The 22500-nt window shown below is 43.9% G+C and overlaps 1 protein-coding gene across 1 annotated transcript in view; it reads left to right on the forward strand.

The window, feature by feature from the left end:
- Window positions 1–467: 467 nt before the first annotated feature.
- The window catches only part of LOC143027066 (multiple PDZ domain protein-like), a gene marked incomplete at its 5' end in the record, with an annotated part of 39491 nt that continues 17458 nt past the window's right edge, over window positions 468–22500 (forward strand). Inside the window, 3 exon segments of the mRNA XM_076187972.1 lie at window positions 468–619; window positions 16801–17127; window positions 18520–18723. Coding sequence (XP_076044087.1) covers window positions 468–619; window positions 16801–17127; window positions 18520–18723 — 683 coding nt within the window.

Raw genomic sequence — 22500 nt, forward strand, 5'->3', positions numbered from 1 at the left:
CAAACTACACTCGATTGTCATTCATGGAGAAACCATAAATGTAGGTGAGAGGAACATGGCAGAGTACTCGAATCCTCACACCCATGAAACCACATAACTTTGCCACAACAATGAGACCAAAACAAAAAATTAACTCTCACTCACATTATTACAAATTTACCAAGACCTACCCCCTTACATCCATACTCGGCCCTACAAATATATTCACACACATTACTGGACAAATACTACAAAACAGGTGAAATAGCCAAGTATGTGCAAACCAAGTTATACAGTTGTTTGCTATACATTTGCCCACATGATATTTGGACTTCAGTACACAGTTTTGGTATATGATTGACTTTTCCAAATACACCCATCCCTCAGTTTAATGGTCAAAAAGGGGACCAAGCAATGTCAATAATTATTTAAGCTGTATTCCTGTGTGCCACAACCTCAGGACTGATTTTGTGTTCATTTCTTTGCAGACACAAGCGAGGCATTGTCCCTCCTCGAACGGATCCAGCGAGCCATGAAGGAGACTGATGACATCAAGATGTCCGCACAGTGCAGCAACGACTTAAACACCCTCATCGCCGTCCTTGAGTCTCCAGTTTTCAGGGGCATCATGAATATACAGGTAAGGCCCATCTTGGGGAGAGCTCAGGCGCGGATCCAGGAATGTTATTGGGGGGGGGTGGTGTGGACCGATAAGTGATAACCGATACTTGAAACATGCCGATATTTTAACCCCAAGAATAATGCTGTTGGCAGAAACCTAAGTCTGTTTTGCTCGTAATTGTATGTAAAATCGTATATAATTCACAAATATAATTCAAATCATAAATTTGCACTAAAAAGTGTTTATCCAAGGAGAATCAAACTCGAGATGAGTGTACCATACTTGGGGCGTTAGGGGGTGCCCGGGCCCCCTGGGCCCCCCCCTTGTATCCACTCCTGGGAGAGCTGGTAATTGGGAGAAATCTGCATTGCTTCTGACCCAGGCAGTGGGCAGGAAACGGGGATAACCCTTCATCCACGAAGAGCTAAGATAAAAGGGAAACAAATGGGTGACAGATGGGGGTGTGATGGGTGGAGGGTGGGTTGGGTACCTCCCTTGTAAGGGGGAAGAAGCATTTGGTATATAGAAAGATATAGGTAGTTCTTAATTTACACATTGTGGGCAAAAAGGCATTGTGCAGATAAAAATCATGTTAGGGAAAAGGCAGAAGATAGGGGCGAGTGGAGAATGGCAGTGTGTATATGATACTGTCATGCAAGGATGGGAGGGGGCAGAAAAAGGAGTTTGAATGTGTTTGGGATGAGGTGCCTGAGAAGTATGATAGGGGTTACTAGGCTGGATACAGTGAGAAACGAGGTGAGGAGGAGAATGGGGGTGGAAAGGGAGTTGGGAGATAGGGTTGATGAAAGAGTATTGGGATGGTTTGGACACATGGAAAGGACGAGTGAAGAAAGATTAGTAAAAGGGGTGCGGAAGGCAAAGGTGGAAGGAATGAAGATGAGGGGGTGACCAAGGATGATATGGATGGGGTAAGAGGGGCATTGGGAAAAAGGGGAATGTCTGTTGAGGAAGGATGGGAGAGGACAGAAGATAGGGGTGAATGGAGAAGGATATGTATGGATGATGCTGTGATGCATGAGGGGGAGTGGATGGGGGATGGGGAGTGAGGGAGTATGTGTGAAAAATAAATTAATGCAGCCTGAAGGGATTTCTCCACATCTCCATTTCTGCATGAAGAGACTGAGAGTGGGGGAGGTCACCAATTAAACGAAGTAGCCTTGCTGTGTATGTGCAGTGTCTTGTGACAGTACTTCTGACCCAGAGCAATGGGGTAGATGTAGGGATGACCCATTATCCAGGAGGAGTCAAGATAAGAGGGAGGGAGGAGGGTGGATAGGAGTGGAATATGTGGGGATGGAATGGATGGGAGTGGATTTTATGCCTTTGTTTTTTTGGCTACCTCCCTTGTAAGGGGGAAGAAAATACTTTGATATATATATATGTGTATGTTCTCTCTCTTTCTTTCTCTCTCTCTTTTCCATGAGGGGACAGAGATGGGGTGGGTCACTGATTAAGTGAAGGGGCCATGCTATGGATGTGCTGTGCCTTGCTGTATTGCTTTTGACCCAGGGCAGTGAGATACAGGGATGACATTTACAATTTGCTAAGATGAAAGGGTGGTGGGTGGGAGTGGGTGTGTGCCTTTTGACTTGGCTACCTCCCTTATAAGAGGGAAGAAGCCTCTGGTATGTAGATAGATGTAAATTAAATTTGATGTGGGTGGGGGCAGAAGGGTGCCAAGGTTTCCACCACATAAAACTATTCTTATGCTCCAGTAGAAATGTTATTATACTAAGTCGAGAACAATTGAAAAATTCTATCCAGTGATGTATGTAAGTCTGTCTACATACATACAAGCTTTTCCCCCCATACAAGCAAAGTAGCCAAATTCAAAAGGCATAATTCCACTCACACCCATTTCATCCCCATCCACTTCACTCCCATACACCACCCCTCCCTCCTTCTTATCTTGGCTCCTCCTAGATGATGGGTCATCCTTGCATCTCACCCATTGCCCTGGGGAAGAAGCAATGCAGCAAGACACAGCAAGGCCACTTCATTTAATTGCCAACCCCCTCTCCCCATCCCCTCATGTAGAAGCGTTGAAGATGGGGAGAAACCCCATCGACCAAGGACTGTTTCCCCCTTACAAGGGAAGTAGCCTAGTAAAAAGGCAAGTACCCACTCCCATCCACTACCCTTTCTTCCCTCTCATCTTAGCCCCTCATGGATTACAGGTGATCACTGTATCCCACCTACTGCCTTGGGTCAGAAGTAATGTAGTACTTGTACATACATTACCATAGTACTCGTAGTCAGGGCCTGACTTATGTTAATTCATACAAACTGCATAAATCAAATAATATGTATTACTTTATCAGTCTCATTAAACCAAATTCACATAGAATAAAATCACATTAATTAAGAAATACTCATAGATAGAATTTGTATGGGGGAAGAAAAGGAATTGAGGAGTGGTGGTCTGGTCGGAGTATATCTCTATTAGTTCTGTATTTTGTTGCTTGGGTTGCAAGGTATGCAGTATTGAGTCTCAGTACTAGTTCATATTAGTTTAATAAGGGAGTACCTCCACCTGTTGTTTTTGTTGTTGTCGTTCCCTAGACTGTCTGTCCGAGCAGTCCCGTCTCCCCAAGGAATGCCATAGCCGAAACTGGGTTTTCCCACAAATCCTTTATAGAGCGTATGTTGTGTTGTTTGCGTGCATGATTGTGTATAATGCAGTCTTCCATTATGTGTTGTATGGTATGGGGTGAAGTGTTACATCCTGGGCAGCTGTTCACAACGCGGTCATCCAGCCTCTTCTGGTAGCTTAGAAGTGCTGGGTGGTGACTGCACCGCAGTCTGGCCAAGTGGACTCTGTCCTTTCGTGGGAGAGAGGATTCAGAAGGGTGGATATCAGGGGGTCTGGCATGCAGCAGTGTGTTGTCTTTCAGTGTGTTAATGGAGCGGTGAGTGATATGATTATGAATATGTTTCCGGAGGCTGGTATTTGGTGGTTGTGGAGGAAGAGAAGAGAGTATCTGTGCGTGATAAAGGTCTTTGGGTGTCGTTTTAATGTTTCTTGGTGTGTGTGGGTGTTCTGCTATGTAGTGTAGCGGGTGTAAAGTGTTTGGGGTGGCTGCGGCAAGTGTTTGTGTGCCTCTCATGTCGAGGTGGTCCTTGACTTTGAGGACTTTTGTTTCATGGTGTAAATGGTCTGTAGGTGTTGTATTTGTGCAGCCTGTAATTGTTTTTAGGGCTTTGTTTTGTATGATTTGAAGGGTGTTGTGGTGTGTCTCACTGAGATTAGGAGCCCATGCAGGACTCGCATAATTCAACACTGAGCGTATGCATTGTTTGTATATTGTTATATTAGTTTCTTTGTTTTGTCCAAATGTTGTTCCAGTGATTGACTTAAGTGCGTTAAGTCTGGGTGTGCATTTGTTTTTTATGTTTGTGATGTGTTGTTTGAAAGACATGGATGTATCATATGTTACACCAAGAATTTTCGGTGTGTTTGTGTGTGGTATTAGAGTGTTGTTGATGTAGAGATGAGGTATGTATTTGTGTTCTTTTGTCCAGTTGGTGAGAAGTGTTGCTGTAGATTTGGTTGGAGCTATTTTGAGTCTGTGATGAACCATGTGTTGAGTGTGTCAAGGTATGGCTGGATTATTTCTGCAGCTTTGTCTGTGTTACGATGTGTGCATGTGATTGTTATGTCGTCTGCGTAGGAAGAGATTTGTATTTCTGAGGTGTCTGGTGTGGGTAAGTCATGCATGTATAGATTAAATAGTGTGGGGGATAGAACTGAGCCCTGTGGTACTCCGTTCTTAATGTTTCTGATGTGCGATGATTGGCCATTATATGACACGTAAGCATTCCTACCTGCCAGATAATTGGCCATCCATCTTTTGGTGTTATTGTGCATGTCTGTGTTATATATTTTATTTGTTAGGTTGTGGCGGGGGATAGCATCAAAAGCTTTACTAATGTCTAATGTTATAAGAAGTGTTCTTTGGTGGGGCCTATCTGAATTGATGCCATCTACAATTCTTTGTGTGAGGTTTGTCAGAAGAGTGTTTGTGGAGTGTAGTGGCCTAAAACCGTGTTGTGAGTCAGCAAGGGGAATATGTGGTGTGACAAGTTGAAGTATTAGGCATTCAATGACTTTAGAGGGGGTGCAGAGAAGTGTGATTGGGCGGTGCGATGTTGGGATTGTTGGGTCTTTGTTCGGTTTTGGAATGGTGATTATTTTACCATGATTCCAGATGTCGGGTATAGTGCTGTGTGAATAGCAGTTTGCAATGTTTGTGAGTGCATGTATACCTTGTGGTCCAATGTGTTTTAGGTGGATGTTGCTTATGTTATCAGGGCCACAGGCAGATGAGTGCTTGAGACTATGTATTATGAGTTTTGTCTGACTGTCTATGAAGGGTATATAGTCTGAGTCTGTGGGAAAGTCTTTCTTACGTCGAATGGTGCGTCGGTCGTCAGGGTGAGAAGTGAGATGGCTTGTCTGTGCAAAATGACGTATGAGTGCGTTTGCCTGTTGTCTGTTTGAGGGTAGATTATCTGTTGTTGTGATTATTGCTGCGTGAGAGCGTGTAGTGTTACTGTTGGATAGTGTAATGCTGTTGAGTGTTTTGTACAATTTGCTGGTGTTTGTTTTGTGATCAAGTGTATTGATAAAGTTTTGCCAATTTTGTGTTTTTTGTTCATGTATTTTATTGGCAATCACAGTGTTTAGTGTTTGTATTTGGTCTGCTATGTTTTGAGGGATAGGTGTGGGGGTACCGTGTTTAAGTGTGTCACGTTGTCTGATGAGGCTTTGGATTTCTGGTGTGAAGTTGGGGTTGTGTGATTTTCTGTTGCCTCTAGGGATGTATCTCTTGTCTGCATTTTGTATGATTGTATTAAAAGTGTGCACAGCATTGTTCATGTTTGATTGGTGTACTGTTAAGTGTTTCAAAATGTTGTTCTGTCTCTTCAGTAAAAGCTTCCCAGTTAGCTCTCATCATCACCACCAAAACAAGATGCACCCCAGTTGGCCACAGACACACCTCCACCTGTTAAAAGGGGTGATGTTGTGAAGCAGTTTTATTATCACAAGACACATGAAAATTGGGAAGAAAGAGGATGCAGTAGTTTATTCCATTATAGCTTCCTTTCCAACCATTTGGGCCCCTAATCTTGCTAAGACACACCACAGCATCCTACAGACCATACCTAAAGACAATTACAGGCTGCACAAATACAACATGTACAGACCATTTGTACCATGAAATGAAAGTCCTCAAAGTCAAGGATCACCTCAATATGAGAGACATACAAACGCTTGGTGCAGCCTCCACAAGCACAGCACACCTACACTATATAGAACAAACACACATGCCAAGAAACTTCAAAACATTACCCAAATACCTACATCACATACAAATACTCTTCTTCTGGCATAGGAGGAAAAGTGTTAGAATGGAATAGAGCTTGGATTAGTAACAGAAAACAGTGGGTCACCATAAATGGAGTAAAATCTGGGTGGGGCAATATTACTAGTGGGGTCCCCCAGGGCTCGGTTTTGGGTCCCATGTTGTTCATTATGTACATAAACGACTTAGACAATGGGATAGATAGTGATGTTAGTAAGTTTGAGGACAACACTAAAATAGGACACCTAATTAGATCAGGAGATGACGCAGAGATTCTGCAGGATGGTCTTAACAAATTGTTCACATGGTTGGTGAAATGGCAAATGAATTTCAATATCTCTAAATGTAGCATGTAAAACGTAGGGCTACAGAACCCCAAAAATAGATACAACTTAGATAACATGCTTTTAGAGAGAACTGAGTGTGAGAGAGACTTGGTAGTTCTAGTGAGTCCAGACCTTAAAACCAGGAAACAGTGCATTAGCACCAGGAATAAAGCTAACAGAGCATTAGGTTTCATTGCTAGGACGGTAGTGAATAGAAGTGCAGAGGTAATTATCAAAATATCTAGCAATAGTTAGACCAATCCTTGATTATGCAGTACAGTTTTGGTCTCCGTCCTACAGAATGGACATCAATTCACTAGAATCGGTACAGAGAAGAATGACCAAAATGATACATGGGATCAGAAATTTGCCTTACGAAGAGAGGCTTAGGCACCTTAACTTACACTCTGAAAAGACGCAGAGTGCGGGGTGATCTAATAGAGGTGTTTAAGTGGATCAAAGGCTTTAACAAGGGTGATGTAAACGAGGTCATCATATTAAGACAGCAGGGCATGACTCGCAATAATGGATTTAAACTGGACAAATTTAGATTGAAGAAGGAAATAGGCAAGAATTGGTTTACTAATAGGGTGGTTGACGAATGGAATAGACTTAGTAACCATGTAGTAAGCGCTGAAACTATCAGTTGTTTTAAGAAACAATTAGACAACTTTATGGATGGGGATGACAGGTGGTGATGGATACGGAGCTGCCTAGTGTAGGCCTTATGGTCTCTTGCAGTCTCCTTCATTCTTATGTTCTCTTCTTCCACAACCACCAGACACCAACCTCTAGAAGCAAATCCATAATCATATCACTCACTGCTTCATCAATAAACTGATGAGGCTGGATAACTACATTGCAGATAACTGTCCAGGATTTAACATTTCACCCCATACTATACAACTCATTATGGAAGATTGCATTATACATAATCACTTATGCCAACAATGCAATATACACTCTATAAAATATTTGTGGAAAAATCACGTTCCTCAGTGAGATGGGAATGATCGGCTAGACAGTCTAAGGAACAAAAACAACAACCACCACTAACATTTGTGTGGGCATGGGAGGCTGTAGTTACATACTGTTTATACAGATCATGTACACTTTTTGAAGTATATATCTGGGCCATAGCTATGGGTCGACAGAATGGGCAATTGCCCAAGGAATTACAGGAGAGGGTACACCAAAACTGTATAAAGGTTTGGCTGGTTCATCAATGTTTTTTTTTCATAATCATTGGAAAATTTTAAGACTACACTGTGTTGGGAGTTTTGCTAAAGATTTGAACAAAATTATAGTAACAATATTATCACCAATAAAAACCCATGTATGAAATAAATGATTTCCCAAATTGATTGATAAATTTGATTATTTGTGGAGGTGCCAAATTTTGGTTCTATCCAGGATACAAAGCTTGCTTTGGTCCTGAAATGTATTCTCAATGCTAGCTTTTCCTACTTTTTTGGGTTGGGAGGTGGCATACCATTACCCTCTCCATGATTGTATGTCTAATACTCGTGGGTCCTTGGGGAATGGCAGGCCAGAAATCATCTTCCACCAAAATGCTGGCAGTATATGCAACAGATATATATTTTGGGAAGGTGCAAAGATGATTCTTCTGCCCACCCATTTATGGGGTCTAGGTCCAGTAATGAGTATTTGCAAGTGTTGGTACTGGAAGATGGTTGGCAGAAAATTCTTTGTGCTACCCATTTTCAAACATACATACATTTACCAAAGGCTTTTTTCCCCCTTACACAGAAGGTAACCAAAAAGAAAAAAAGCATAGAAACCACTCCCCATTCCTTCCCCTATTCCACCCTATTCCCTCCCTCTCATCTTCACACCTCCTGGATGATGGGTCATCCCTGCATCCTGCACACTGCCCTGGGTCAGAAGCAGTGTCGCAAGACACAGCACATCCACAGCAAGGCTGCTTCATTAATTCGGCGACCCCCCCTCTCCGTCCCCTCATGCAGAAAAGGAGAAGACAGGGAGAAATCCCTTCGGGCTGCGTCAATTTATTTCTCATACATACTCCCTCATCCCCCACCCCCTCATGCATCACAGCATCATCCCTACACAACCCTTCTCCATTCACCCCTATCTTCTGTCCTCTCCCGTCCTTCCTCAACAGACATTCCTCTCTTTTGTAATGCCCCTTTTACCCCATCCATCCATCTCATCCTAGGATGCCCCCTCATACTCATTCCTTCCACCTCTGCCTTCCACACCTCTTTTCTCATTTTCAACTCATTGAAAACCTCTCCTCAATGTGGAGGTCAGCCCTGAGAAACTGACTCTCAATTCTTGGACCAGGCCCATGATATTTTTATCAACTTTACTGTATTTCTTCTACCTTCTCACCTGAGGAGAGCTGACAATCAACAACTGCTTCCCTCTTTGTATCACAATATAGTGATGGCATAGACTGTCTCATGCCAATACAGCACAGACAACAGTCCTTTTTTTTTTTTTTTTTTTTTCCCTGAGAGAGGTTGACGAGAGTACCCAGGGTTTGCTGTAAGCTATTGTGGTGGCTGTTGGTTTCTAGTCAGTAAAACTTGAAGCAAGTTATTATGTTAATTTATGATGAACAGTGAAGCCAAATATTCAGGTTGACAGGCTCTTAAGTTATGCATGACACTGTTTTAGCATTGTGAAGTTCAAGAAATATGGTAACTGTTGATAGTTTTGTAACTATAACACTGGCACACAGACAATATTTTTGGAGTAATATATTATGCACTTTGTAGTTTCTGTGCAAGAGTTAACAGAAGAAACGCCATGTGAGGATGGACCCTTTATTAGTATGATGTTTCACTTGTTGGGCTCTGCCCTCTCATTGTGTTAATTTTGATAGACTCATTGGCAACTGTTAATTGCATACAAGAATTAACAATTCTCATTCTACCTAGACATTGACTTGGGTTAGAACTTTGGCTCCCCCCTTTTTTTTTATAGTCATGGCCCATTTTGAAATTATTATCGTGGGCAAAACACGTTACAGCCCAAATTGCCATAAACAGCAATATCCTGAGTTTATAGATATATTCACATATAAACATGTACAAGTACACTACGACTGGAGATAATAGTCCATGATGAATTTTTACCATATCTCAATAACTACTATGTCGATTTAGATGAAAATTTACATGGCATTAGATTACACTATCAGTAGCCTTTCATTAAAATTTGAAGTCAATATCTTTGTTAGTTTTTTAATAATCCAATTTTTTTGTTTTTCAGGTGAACAGAGATAATAGTCCTGTTAAAAGGATTTATGTATTTTCGTTAATTATAAGGATAAATATACAAAGTAAAGCAAAATAACAATTTTAAACAACCCATACCATAAGTATACAACATAACAATCAATTACAAGAATGAAATATTAAATATACATCTCATAAATTTATTATTAGTACTGTATTTGATATATGATCCATTTTGTCTGATGACCTCAAATATGCGATTGGTAGTTGAATCAGTTAGTTTTGTGATAGTGACGGGTGGGACTGTTCTAGCAGCTTCTTTTATTGCTTCCCACAGTGAATCCTTAGACGTATATTGCTTGCCATTTAAGTAGATCTTCTTTTTTATGATACTCCACAAGTTTTCAATCGGATTTAAATCCGGAGAACAGGCTGGCCACTTCATCAAAGTGTTTCCATTAAATCCCATGGAGGAGAGCATTTCCGTTGTTCTCTTGGCAGCATGTGCTGGTGCATTATCATGCATAAAAATGACTTTTGTGAGCTTTGATAATGGGAGTTCATCCAGCCAGTCTGAGAGGACATTTTCAATAAAGTCACAGTATGTTGTTGCAGTAATTTTCACACCTTCTGGCACTTTAAATGGGCCAATCATAGTGTCTCCCATGATACCTGCCCAAAACATTACTCCTCCACACCCTTGTTGACGCCGCAAACGCATGTGAGCTGGGTTATCATTAAATATCCAACCTTTGCTCCATCCATCAGGCCCGTCTAATGTGGCTTGGCACTCATCTGTAAATAATATATTCTTAACATCGGTTTTCATGTGTTTCCTCGCCCATTCTAGCCTAGCTTTTTTATGTTTCGGTGCCAATGGAGGCCTACATGTAGGTTTATTATATTTAGCAAGTTGAGACAATATCTTATTTCGGGTTGTTTTGGAGACATCTTGAATTCCAGCATCTGCAAACAAGGTTTTACTTGTAGTTCCAGGGTTTTTCTTTACGCATCGCTTAAGATGAGAGATGTCACGCGATGTAACAGACTTGAACTTCCCTTTATCACTGCGCACTTTCCTAAATTTGGGATTTTGTAAAAATCTACGAACTGTCTTTATATGTCGACCTAGTTTCTTGGCTACTTCACCTGCTGACTTTCCTTGCACTATTTCCTTTATAATTTTGTTTCTCTCACACTCTGTAAGATCTTTCCCACGCCCCATTCTTTAATATTCAATAGGAGGACTATTATCTCTGTTCACCTGAAAAACAAAAAAATTGGATTATTAAAAAACTAACAAAGATATTGACTTCAAATTTTAATGAAAGGCTACTGATAGTGTAATCTAATGCCATGTAAATTTTCATCTAAATCGACGTAGTAGTTATTGAGATATGGTAAAAATTCATCATGGACTATCATCTCCGGTCGTAGTGTATATTCACAAAATCAGAGTAGAACAATTATCTCTGTAATGAGCAAGATTTTCACAAAACTGAAATGGTATCTTTCTAGTCAGAAAAATGGTATTTTCATCCATGACTAATTAAAAGCTGTTCAAACACTAAGTTATTAGTAAATCTTCATAATCTAAATGTATTTAAATTGCTTATACAGTAGGCCCTCAACATTCATGAAGGTTAGGGGATTGAGAACCTTGCGAAAGTTGAAAATTCGCGAATGTTTGGTGCGCATATTACATACGTAACAATAATGTTTACTTAATATAACAATAGGGTTTCCTTTACCTAACAATAATGTTCCCTTCATCAAATAAACCTAATACCTCATAAAACCCTCAAAACAGTATGAAATATTGCACATGTTATGGTTTAATAACATAATAAATACATGTAGAGAAAACAAAACATCGGCCACTCGCGTAAGTTTCGGCGCACAATTACTTGTGATGGTGATGATAGTTAGCCAAGCAGTTACTGATGATGAATAACTGGATGAGATGATGTGGAGTGTAACTGCATGACATGAAGTCTAGTGCTTGGGTTGAGGTTCAGGTGGGATAATAGGGGTAGCAGCAGGCTCTTTGTGAAATACACTGTGATTGGCAACTGAGACCATTTCCTCTTCATGTCATCAAAAAGAGTCTTGTAAGGAGCAATGCTCTTATCAATATTGCTCATCACCTTCAATGCTCTCACCATTGATGGATCTATGTCATATAATAATTGTTTGGGTTGTGCTGTCATCCTCATTGCATTTCAAGAGTGAGAGCTTGAGGGTGATCAGCCTCAGCAACACTGCTGTATCTTCCTCTTCATCCTCACTGTCTGACTGCACAATCTCTAACAGTTAATGACCACTTAAAGCCATGGCATGTTCTTCAACCAGTTCCCTCTCCTCATACTTCTGCATGTGCATGAACCCTTCACCACCAACTAACCTAACTAGCTCCACCGTCTTCTTCACAGCATCATTAACCTCCTCCTAAGGACCAAAGCCTGGGAAACCACACGCACACACAGTTGGTAGAGCGCTGAACTGCTACCATGGTGGCCCGTAGTTCTTGGTTCGAATCCTGCCCAGGGCCAAAATTATTTCGGTACCGCTGCGCTTCGGGTAGTTACTCTGACTCTCGTGGGCGGGAGTTGGGGGTGTGTGTGTGTGTGTAAGGTCATAGCATTAGCCATAGATCGGACCTACGAGCTCTGAGCTCTCTTCCAGGAGGGAAATAGCTGTCGATCATAAGTCCAACACGTGATCCAAAGACCAAGACCAAGTGAATACACACTCCGGCCACAGTACCCTCCAACAACCATCGACTGTGTGAGGGTGTAATTCCTTTAGGTACTCCTGCACAATTGAGAGGCAGTCAGCAATAGTGAATTTTTTTCCAATATTGAATGATACTCAAGTCAGGGTTTGCATCCAATGCAGTGTGAAACCTCTGCATGCATCTGCGTGTGTAATAGGCTTTGAAGGCAGCTATCACACCCTGATCAAGAGGCTGCAAGAGGGAGGTTGTGTTTGGCAGCATAAACACAACCTCAGCATTGTTGCACATTCCATCAAGTGACACTGGGTGACCTGGAGCATTATCTAGGAGCAGGAGGATTTTGTTTGGGAGCCTCATCTCTTGTAGGTATGCCCTTACCTCCATCAGGAAACAGTGGTGGAACCAGTCAATAGTGATGATGTTGGTTGTCCATGCTTTTACATTATGCATCTAGAACACTGGCAGTAAGTTCTTGTTGCATCCCTTAAGTGCTCTGGGGTTAGCAGACTTGTAAATAAAGCCTGGCTTGATGGTGGGCCAGCAGCATTAGCCCAAAGCATTAATGTGCAATGGTCCATAGCAGCTTTGAACCCTGGTGCACTCTTCTCCTCCTTGGCGACAAAGGTCCTGGTAGGCATCTCCCGAAAGAGGCCTGTTTCATCCATATTCCATACCTGCTCAGGCCTATATCCCTTATTTTTAATAATTTTCTTCTGAGGGCCAGGGACTGCAGCTGCCGAAACATGATCTGCTGAACCTGATTCCCTGTACATTTTCAAATTGTGCAAGGAAAACCGCATCTTGAATCTATCAAACCATCCTTTATTTGCTAAAAATTAAGACTGGATGGTGGGAGGACAGTCTGGTTCTGCACTGGTGCTAGCCTCCGCACATGTGCTAGCCTTTTCATTCGTTACTCTATCATACAATGCTTTTCCTTGTGCATGAATTGCATTGCTGTCAATTGGAATGCCTTTTTTGTTCTGTTCTGTTATCCACACACAAAGCAGATTCCATCTTAGGTATAGCACTGCTTCTTACCTGCGACACTTGCTTAGCGGAAGGAGGAGCAGTAGATGCCAGAACTGCCCTGATGTTTGCCTCATTTTTCTTTATTGAATGCACTGTGCTCTCATTTACATTAAATAGCTTGTGAACAGCAGAATTGCTCATATTACCCGCCCTACACTTGTCTAGGAACTTCATCTTCTCCAAATTCATCACTTTCTTTAATCTTTTTGGAGTAGACTTGTCACAAGAGGTTGCTGCTCCTTTGGGGGCCATAGTTCACCACACACACACATGTGAACTGGAGAACACACAAACACACACACAGTTATAGCAATCACTTCGAGCTGACTGAACTGCTGCCTGGACAAACAAGACAATGACTGAGACAGAGTGGTGGACTGACAGACTAGCAGGCTGATGGTGGGGGAGATGAGGGAGGGAGGGTAGTGACATGGTGATAGGCTGCTTTGTTCTTTTTTTGCACGAATTTTAGTGGTGGACTGGTGGGCTGATGGTGTGGGGGGATGAGGGAGGGAAGGTAGTGATGCGGTGATAGGCTGCTTTGTTATTTTGGTAAATATGTTTGTGCTACTGGAAACGTGTGATGTTGAGGGCCTACTGTATACATTTAATTAATTTAGGGACACTTAGTAAATAAAAGTTGTATTGACCATTCAATAAGCTGTGGCCCATATATTAAGCTGGTGCCCCAGTAAAAATGATTAAATTTCTGTGGCTCGCCTCAGATTTGCCATTACCCATTTTGGCCCATATGGCATAGGTTGGGAATCCATGGATATCACTATTTGTGGAGGTCAGAAGTAGAGGCAGTTTGAATCCTGCATAGCAGGCAAGTAAGGGCATACTCCTGTAAATTCCATGCTTCATAAAGTCCTTTGTAAGGAAGCATCATCCTAGCCATCTACAAGAGGAAATTAATGACAGTAAACCAAATAAATCAATTTGCCTCCACATCCATTTTCTTGTTCACTGCCACATTTATTTGAAGTTACATGTGGCCTTTGATTCTCCAACTATGTCAGTCTCACTATGTGAAGGCTCACTCATCTGATGCTTTTACAGACCTTCACATGACACCTCAACTTGTACTTCCCCATTGTCACCCTACTCAGACAAAACCATAATATCTCTTGAGTGACATGTGGGCCAGTCCAGTGGTCATTTCTGGTTACCTTGGAACTGTGGGTAGGATAGTGTCAACATTGAAGTGGACCTGGTCACAGGTTCTGGCTGCCCCGGGTACATTTGCCACTTTGGGGATGCAGAGCGGCTCATGTTGGTTTCCTGGTGGCCATAGGTCTTCTGCAAGAGAGACCAGGGGCAACAGATTGATTGAGCTGTGGGTCTCCTACAAGAGACCTGGGGCAAAAGATTGATTGATTGATCTCTTGTAAGACATTGACAACCCCCAGGTAACCAGAAACTGCTGTCAGGTTGACCCAGAAGTCATTCAAAGAGATTTTGTGTTTGAGTAGGGCAAGAATGGGACAGTGCAGTATTGCTCTTTGTCTTCTGTTTAGTGGTTGCAGTTGGGTAATTGGAGCCTATGGCCAGACCAATTCTCTGTTGGTACTCTTTTAATGCAAGGTGATGGCCAGAATGCATTCAAGCCAATGTGGTTCTTCGTCTTCTTGGGAGTGATTTCTCTATTGGGTTGATGTCAGGAGAAATCCAGTGGAGTATGAAATTTAGGGGTACATCAGGGAGTATCTGTTTTGTGGTGTGAAGGTGTGTTGGTCATGTGAGATGCAGTGACTAAGTTATTGTAGGTGTTTGAGTAGCGGGTTCTTGGGGTTGTTTTCCGATTGCATTTGGTTGGTTGTGCTTGTGTGATATGATGTAAGGGATGGGATAGTTTGAAGGTTCTTCCATAGTACAGAATACCTATTGTTTTTTGTGCAATGATGTATGGGAAGTATTATGGTTGTTTGGAGTTATTTGTGTTCATTGAATGTCTTCTTGATTCTTGGGTACATGCTGAGGAAATGTAATTAAGTGCAATTTGTACAAGTTGGTTGTTGTATCCTCTGATAGGAGTTAAGGTGAGAGAAAAGTGTGGTGGATGTGAGTAGAATGGGTGGGAATAAAATGAGTGGGAGTGGGCATTTGCCTTTTGATTTTGGCTACCTCCCTGGTAAGAGAGTAAAAACTCTTGGTATGCAGATAGAATAGATAGTTTGTATACAGCTTTGTCTTGCTGCATTGCTTCTGACCCAGGCAGTGGGCAGGAGACAGTGATGACCCTTCATCCACAAGGAGCTAAGATGAAAAGGAAACAAATGGGTGACAGACAGGAGTGGAATGGCGTGGAGGTGGTTTCATGCCATGGTTGGTTACCTCCCTAATGAGGAGGAAGAAGCTTTTGGTGTATAGATAGAAAGTTCATATACAATGATTAATGCCTCCTCTGTCCAGATCCTGTGCTTACTTCTGTTTTTAGTATGTTTAGTTTCTTGTATGTCTTCACTGTCAGGACTTTGCTGTGTCAGCTGAAGGATGTGTGCGTCTCAAAAGTTAGGCCAAGTTTTTTTGTCACCTGGCAGAGGTTGGCTATAAGAACATAAGAGTGGGGAAGACTGCAAGAGACCATAAAGACTACATTAGGCAGTTCCATGTCTCTTACCACCTGTCATCCCTATCCATAAATTATCTAATCTTCACCTAAAAGAACCAATTGTTTCAGCACTCATTACATGGCTACTAAGTCTATTCCATTCATTAACCACTGTTGGTAAACCAGTTTTTGCCTATTTTGTCTTTTTGGTGCTTTGTAATTTATATGGTAAATGATCAACACAAAGATTGTTTATTTTTTAGTGTGAAACTAATAGCAATATTAATTGATATATGGGAATAGTTCAACTTTACCTTGTAGTAACAAGAATACAAATAGAATATTTGTACACAGTCATAGCCCCTGGCAACTCACCACTTTCACCTCCAACATGTTCTAAGGCTTCCAGTTCATTCCAGTCAATTATGATTACTGGCACATGGATAATACAAATAATCATCTCCCCACACACTAACTCTAAATACTTGACCCCCCGTGTGTATGTGTCTCCTCCCTGTGCAATTACCTTTCTCATACTAACTTCATTACTTTTCCCTGTACCCATATGTCATATAACTTGTTCCTCAGAATTTCATACATATTATTGTCCTTGGATGAAGTATCACCTTGCACACCCATTGACAGATTTCAGGGTCGGATTAACGTTTGCAGTTTTTCTTGCGTAGTGTTATGTCGAAGACCTCAAATTTTCCCGCACTTTGATTCATCTGACGAATGTAAACAAAGAGCAGGCGCTCAACGGATTCAGGCGTGGCGGGTATTTTGAAATTGAAAAAATGTAACATAATCTGGAATGATATAGCGACTAACACTACTACTACTGCTACTACTACTAATACAGCTATTGTTGCATTGTTGTTGCTACTGCTATCGGAGGTGCATAGTTGTGACTTTTTATTTATCTTCCTTCTGCAGGAGTCTTTAAAAGAGCTGCGCCGCCAAGTGACCCAGCACCCGTCCATCGTTCCCGCCGACTTCGACATCACCCGCGAGGGGAAGCTCGTCATGCACATCTCGCCCGACGGCGCCGCGACGGCGCGCGACCCCGAGGGCGACCGCCGCGAGGGCGAGGGCGGCGGCGCTGGCGACAAGGACGAGAAGGAGGAGGAGGAGGAGGAGGAGCACCTCGTCAGCAAGGCGAAAGAAACGACGCTGGAGGTGAAGGAGGGTCCGCCGCAGCTCCTGCAGGCGGGGGCTGCAGAGGCCCCGTCCGAACTGAGTCCGGCTGCTCTCATCACGGAGGTGAGTTGGAGTTGGAGTTCCAGTGGTCTTGGTGTCTTTTCTTTCCGGAGTGGTCCTCTGCTGGGATTTTACTTATTTATATATTTATATACTTTTCATTTGTTTGTTTATTTATCTGTCATTTTGCTGAGGAGTTAGGGTATGTAGGTGTGTTTCATGATTTTGAGGGAAATTTGCCATGGTGAACATGGCAGATTCCCCCCCTGAACTGAATAAAATCACCTAATGACATCCAGAATATAACTTATAATTAGACTTCGGTAGTTAGAGTTCATCACTGTGTAAGAAGTTGAGAACAAGATTTGATGGCCGGGATTTGGGTCAAGAGGACGTGGTCATGCCTGTTGATACCTGGAGGGAGCCAAGGAGTGCGACGGAACGCGAGTGCATTCATGTATACATACAGAAACACATGTACACGTAAACACAGAACCACATGTACACATAAACGCGTGCGCGCGTACTTATGTAGGCACACACACACTCACACAGGTAGTTGCATCCTGTTTACTTGTACTGTGTGCTCTCTCTCTTTCTCTTTTTCACTCCTCTCTCGCTCTCTTTTCTTTCCTCTCTTTTCTCTCCTCTCTTCTCTCTTTCCCTCTCCCTCTCTTTCTCTCTCCTCTTTCTCTCCTCTCTCTCGCTCTCTCCCCCTCGCTCCCTTCGTTCCTTCTCTCGCTCTCTCACCCCCTCACTCCCTCCTCTCCTTCCCTCTCTTCCTCCCCCTGACACTCTCTCTCTCTCTCTCTCTCTCTCTCTCTCTCTCTCTCTCTCTCTCTCTCTCTCTCTCTCTCTCTCTCTCTCTCTCTCTCTCTCTCTCTCTCTCTCTCTCTCTCTCTCTCTCTCTCTCTCTCTCTCTCTCTCTCTCTCAGAGACCTCAGGAGTGCTCTCACTGTTCTGCCACTTAAACATGTGCCTGCCTTCACTGAGACATGCCGGAGCATGTTTGAGTGTAGGGTTCAACGTGAAGATGTGTGTGCATATGATAGAAAGGTGTTGGACTCTCTCTCTCTCTCTCTCTCTCTCTCTCTCTCTCTGTGTGTGTGTGTGTGTGTGTGTGTGTGTGTGTACACCACGGGGATCAGTGCCCGCACCTCTCATGTTACTTGTTTACATAAATGACATTAGAGAAGAAGCTGTATGGACACAGCATACGCATAGGTGATCGAAAATTATGAATAAGAAGATAATCCTTATAAACAATCTTTACATCTTCTTAGACAAGTGTTAATTTCGAGTGTTTGTTACATGGTCATCGGGACGTAGGATATATAAGTTTCAATTTTTATTTTTATTTATTGTGTAGTTAGTTACACCTGTAGTGGTCATTGGTGTTAGGGTGACATGTGTTTCCCCTCTTGTAACCTCTGGGCACTTTGTTTCCCCTCACAGGTTCAGTCTGGGGCTTCTTTGGACATAAAGGACGACGTCGTGAAGTTGGAGAGCCAGGTAGGCCTTGATGGCACGCTGGAGAGCGAAGGGGTCACACTTGAAAGTGACGATGTTCCCAAAGCCATCACCAACGTCACGCTTGATCAGGAGCTACAAAGAGCAGTCCAGGCCGCGGCGCAAGGGAGGGAGATCCATCACATACAGGTAAGTCGAGGAACAAAGAGCTGTGCGTTTGTGTGGAACGAAGGAACGGACGGGAGAGGCAAGGGGGGGAGGGGTGGGTGGGTAGGGGTAGAAAAGGGGCGATGTAGTTGTTGGTGGTTGTGGTGATAGCAACTAGGGAAGGGACAGGGTAGGGGGGAGAGTGGTTAGGGAGAGAGGAAAGGCGATATAATGGGGTTGTTATTACTGTTAGAGGGGTTTTACACGGTCTAACTGTTCGTCGAACGCGGTTCGACAGACGCGTGTTTAAAGTGATGTGTGAACGGGGTATTTGGTTGTCGAACACGTTGGTTAAACCCCCAAATACCCCGTTCACACATCACTTTAAACACGTGTCTGTCGAACCGCGTTCGACGAGCCGTTAGACCGTGTAAACCCCCTCATAGACTTGATGGGGGTGGCTTGCCGTCATTGCCATTGGATCATGGTACAGATATCAACGACGCGGTAGTGTTGTCCTCGGGGACAGAATCGCTGGCCAACTTTTGGCACCAAGATGCAAGTACGAGTACATACACGTTGTGGCCGCGTCGAATGTAGGTCCAAATCGCAGTAAGCATTTTGTGTCAATTTGCCAGTTTTTCTTCCTTTTCTTCTTCTTCCCCTTCCTCTTATTCTTATTCTTCGTTTTCTTCTTTTCATCTTCGTCTTCTTTTCCTCTTAGTCTTCTTTTACTCTTCTTTTTCGGCTTCTTTTCCTCTTCTTTTTCCTCCTCTTTTTTCTCTTCTTTTTTCTCTTCTTTTTCTTCTTTTTCTTTTTCATCTTTTTCATCCTTTCCCCCTCTTTTTCTTTTTTTCGTTTTCTTCTTCATCATCTTCACGTAAATGTAGTCTGAGGTTGATGCTGATTCATATATTTTTTTTTCTGTGCCACAGCGGAAGAACGTAACTGCCAGGTTACCCAATTACTCTCGCTAATCGTGGTTTAGAATTTTCATCCTATTTGCCCTTGGATCTGGAAAGATGGTGGGGGAAAGGGGGGAAAGTAACCCCCCTGGAAATTACCCCCTCCAAAACAAAGGGGGGAGGGCTTCCGTCATTGTTCCCAAAGAACAAAACAAGTTTTCATAAAACCTAAGGTTCAGGAATGGTCTGGGTTTCCACGACATGGACTGCAATGAAAACTGACCCATTTTTGTTTCTTGGAGGGGTTCCTCCCCATGGATGAACAAAATCGTCTGATGGCAGCAGCATGGACAGATGTACGAGTTTTGAGTGGTCGTGAAAAGGTTGAAATGGGGTTAACTTGTAGACTCGGTGAAGTTTACTCGTTTTTGCCGCTGGTGTCATATGTTAATACGATCAGAATTTCTTCCCTGAGTGACTTGGTTCACGCCCGGGGTCCTTTGCCGGTTACTTGGGGGACCGGGTGTCTCGTGCAAGAGAGACCAGGGGCAACGGACTGAGTGATTGTTGGTATTATATTAACCAGTTCGTTGCGGAATGGGTTCCCTTCGGCTGAATGAAATTGCTTAACGGCAGGTAGGATATACAAGGATGTTGTAGAACTCAGTGATATGGGTAATTGTGATAAAAGGTTAGGGTTGTTTAACCTCATCGCTACACACACGCACGCAAGCACGATCTTGCTACGCCCACTCTTACTCGCTCCTATTCCGACTCTCACTCACTCCCACTCGCTCACTCTCACTCGCTTACTTTCCCACTCTCACTAGCTCTCTCACCCACTCACTCGGTCTCTCACCCAATCCCACTCTCTCACCCATTCCTACTCCCTCTCTCACCCACTCCCTCTCTCACCCACTCCCACTCCCTCTCTCACCCACTCCCACTCGCTCTCTCACCCACTCCCACTCTCACTGGTTCTCTCACTCGTTCTCTCACCCGCTCCCACTCTCACTCGTTCTCTCACCCACTCCCGCTCGCTCTCACCCACTCGCACTCGCTCTCACCCACTCGCACTCACCCACTCGCACTCGTTCTCACCCACTCGCACTCGTTCTCTCACCCACTCTCACCCGTTCTCTCACCCACTCCCACTCGCTCTCTCACCCACTCCCACTCGCTCTCTCTCCCACTCTCACTCGCTCTCTCTCCCACTCTCACTCGTTCTCTCACCCACTCCCTTCCGCTCTCGCCCACTCTCACTCGTTCTCTCACCCACTCCCACTCGCTCTCTCACCCACTCCCACTCGCTCTCTCACCCACTCCCACTCGCTCTCTCACCTACTCTCACTCGCTCTCTCACCTACTCTCACTCGCTCTCTCACCTACTCCCACTCGCTCTCTCACCCACTCCCACTCGCTCTCTCACCCACTCTCACTCGTTCTCTCACCCGCTCCCACTCTCACTCGTTCTCACCCACTCCCGCTCGCTCTCATCCACTCCCGCTCGCTCTCACCCACTCACTCGTTCTCTCACCCACTCCCACTCGCTCTCTCACCCACTCCCACTCGCTCTCTCACCCACTCCCACTCGCTCTCTCACCCACTCCCACTCGCTCTCTCACCCACTCCCACTCGCTCCCTCACCCACTCCCACTCGCTCTCTCACCCACTCTCTCTTGCTCTTTCACCCACTCCCACACGCTCTCTCTCCCACTCTCATTAGCTCTCACTTTCTCACATTTTAACCCGAAGCGCACACACAGGCACAGGCACCAGGACCGTAGGAATAGAACGAGTATGCTTCTGAGCTGCCACCCCATTGTCTGTGTGCGCCATCGTTGCATTGATTGACTGATTGAATTGCAGTTGATATAACGTTAGATCCATTTCGCTTGCGGGGGGATGTTGAGGCACTAAGCGCCGTGCCAACAGGGGTTGGGGGGGTTAGGGGGGCAGATGGGGGGAATCATCACGGTGTGGTGGGAACCATCTAGGGATGGTTCATTTTGGTATGGGTGGATCATTGTAGTGTGTGTGTATGTGGAGGGGGCTAGATCAATGCAGTGTGGGGGGTGGGGGAGTTTGAGGTGGGTGGACAGGGTGTGTGTGGGGGTGGATCGGTGGATGAACCATTTCGTTTGGAAGGGGGGGGGTGTTTTTAATTTCGGGATGGAAATGTCATTCAATCGATCAGTCATCCATTCAGAGTCCACTGCTTAACAAAGGCCTCTTCTTCTGTGAGTCGCACGACAGCCCCAGCCTTTGCCATGGCACTCCTGCAAACTTCTCATTTTCTTGTTGTGTGTCTTGTCTTCTGCGCTTTTCATATCGTGCCGTCCAGTCAGTAGCACACTTGCTTTCTCCCGTATTCGCCTCTACAATATCTCGGGAGTGTCCCACAATATCTGACAGTATCTCACAATATATCCGCAATATCTTAACAATATATCCGCAATATCTTAACAATATTTCCTCAATATCTCACAATATCTCCAGAATATCTCGCAGTATCTCCTCAACACCTCCATAATATCTCCACAGTAATCCGCTTCCAGTCTGCCCTCTCACCATATTTCTCAATGTATAATTAATTTCCTTAACCCCCGACCCGACCCTCCCCCCCAAGACACTTGACCATATATAGAGACGTTTCTTTAACCTCCCCAGACTTCTAAATAATTCAAAGCCCGAAGGCCCTGGATCCGGTCCCCGGAGGCCCGAAATTCCGGATCCACTCGAGCCTGTCCTCATCAGCCATTCAACATTCCGGGTTTTCTTCTGTACCTACTTCTGTGTCTGTGTCTCTCCCCCTTCCTCTCGTTACCTCTGGTTCTGTTTCTCTTCTGATACGCCAAGTGGTCCTGTCCATCCTCATCCTCCTCCTCCTCATCCTCCTCCTCCTCCTCCTCCT

The sequence above is a fragment of the Oratosquilla oratoria genome, chromosome 7 (assembly GCF_046742065.1).
Source record: "Oratosquilla oratoria isolate Oo_2021 chromosome 7, ASM4674206v1, whole genome shotgun sequence".
Classification (NCBI taxonomy): domain Eukaryota; kingdom Metazoa; phylum Arthropoda; class Malacostraca; order Stomatopoda; family Squillidae; genus Oratosquilla; species Oratosquilla oratoria.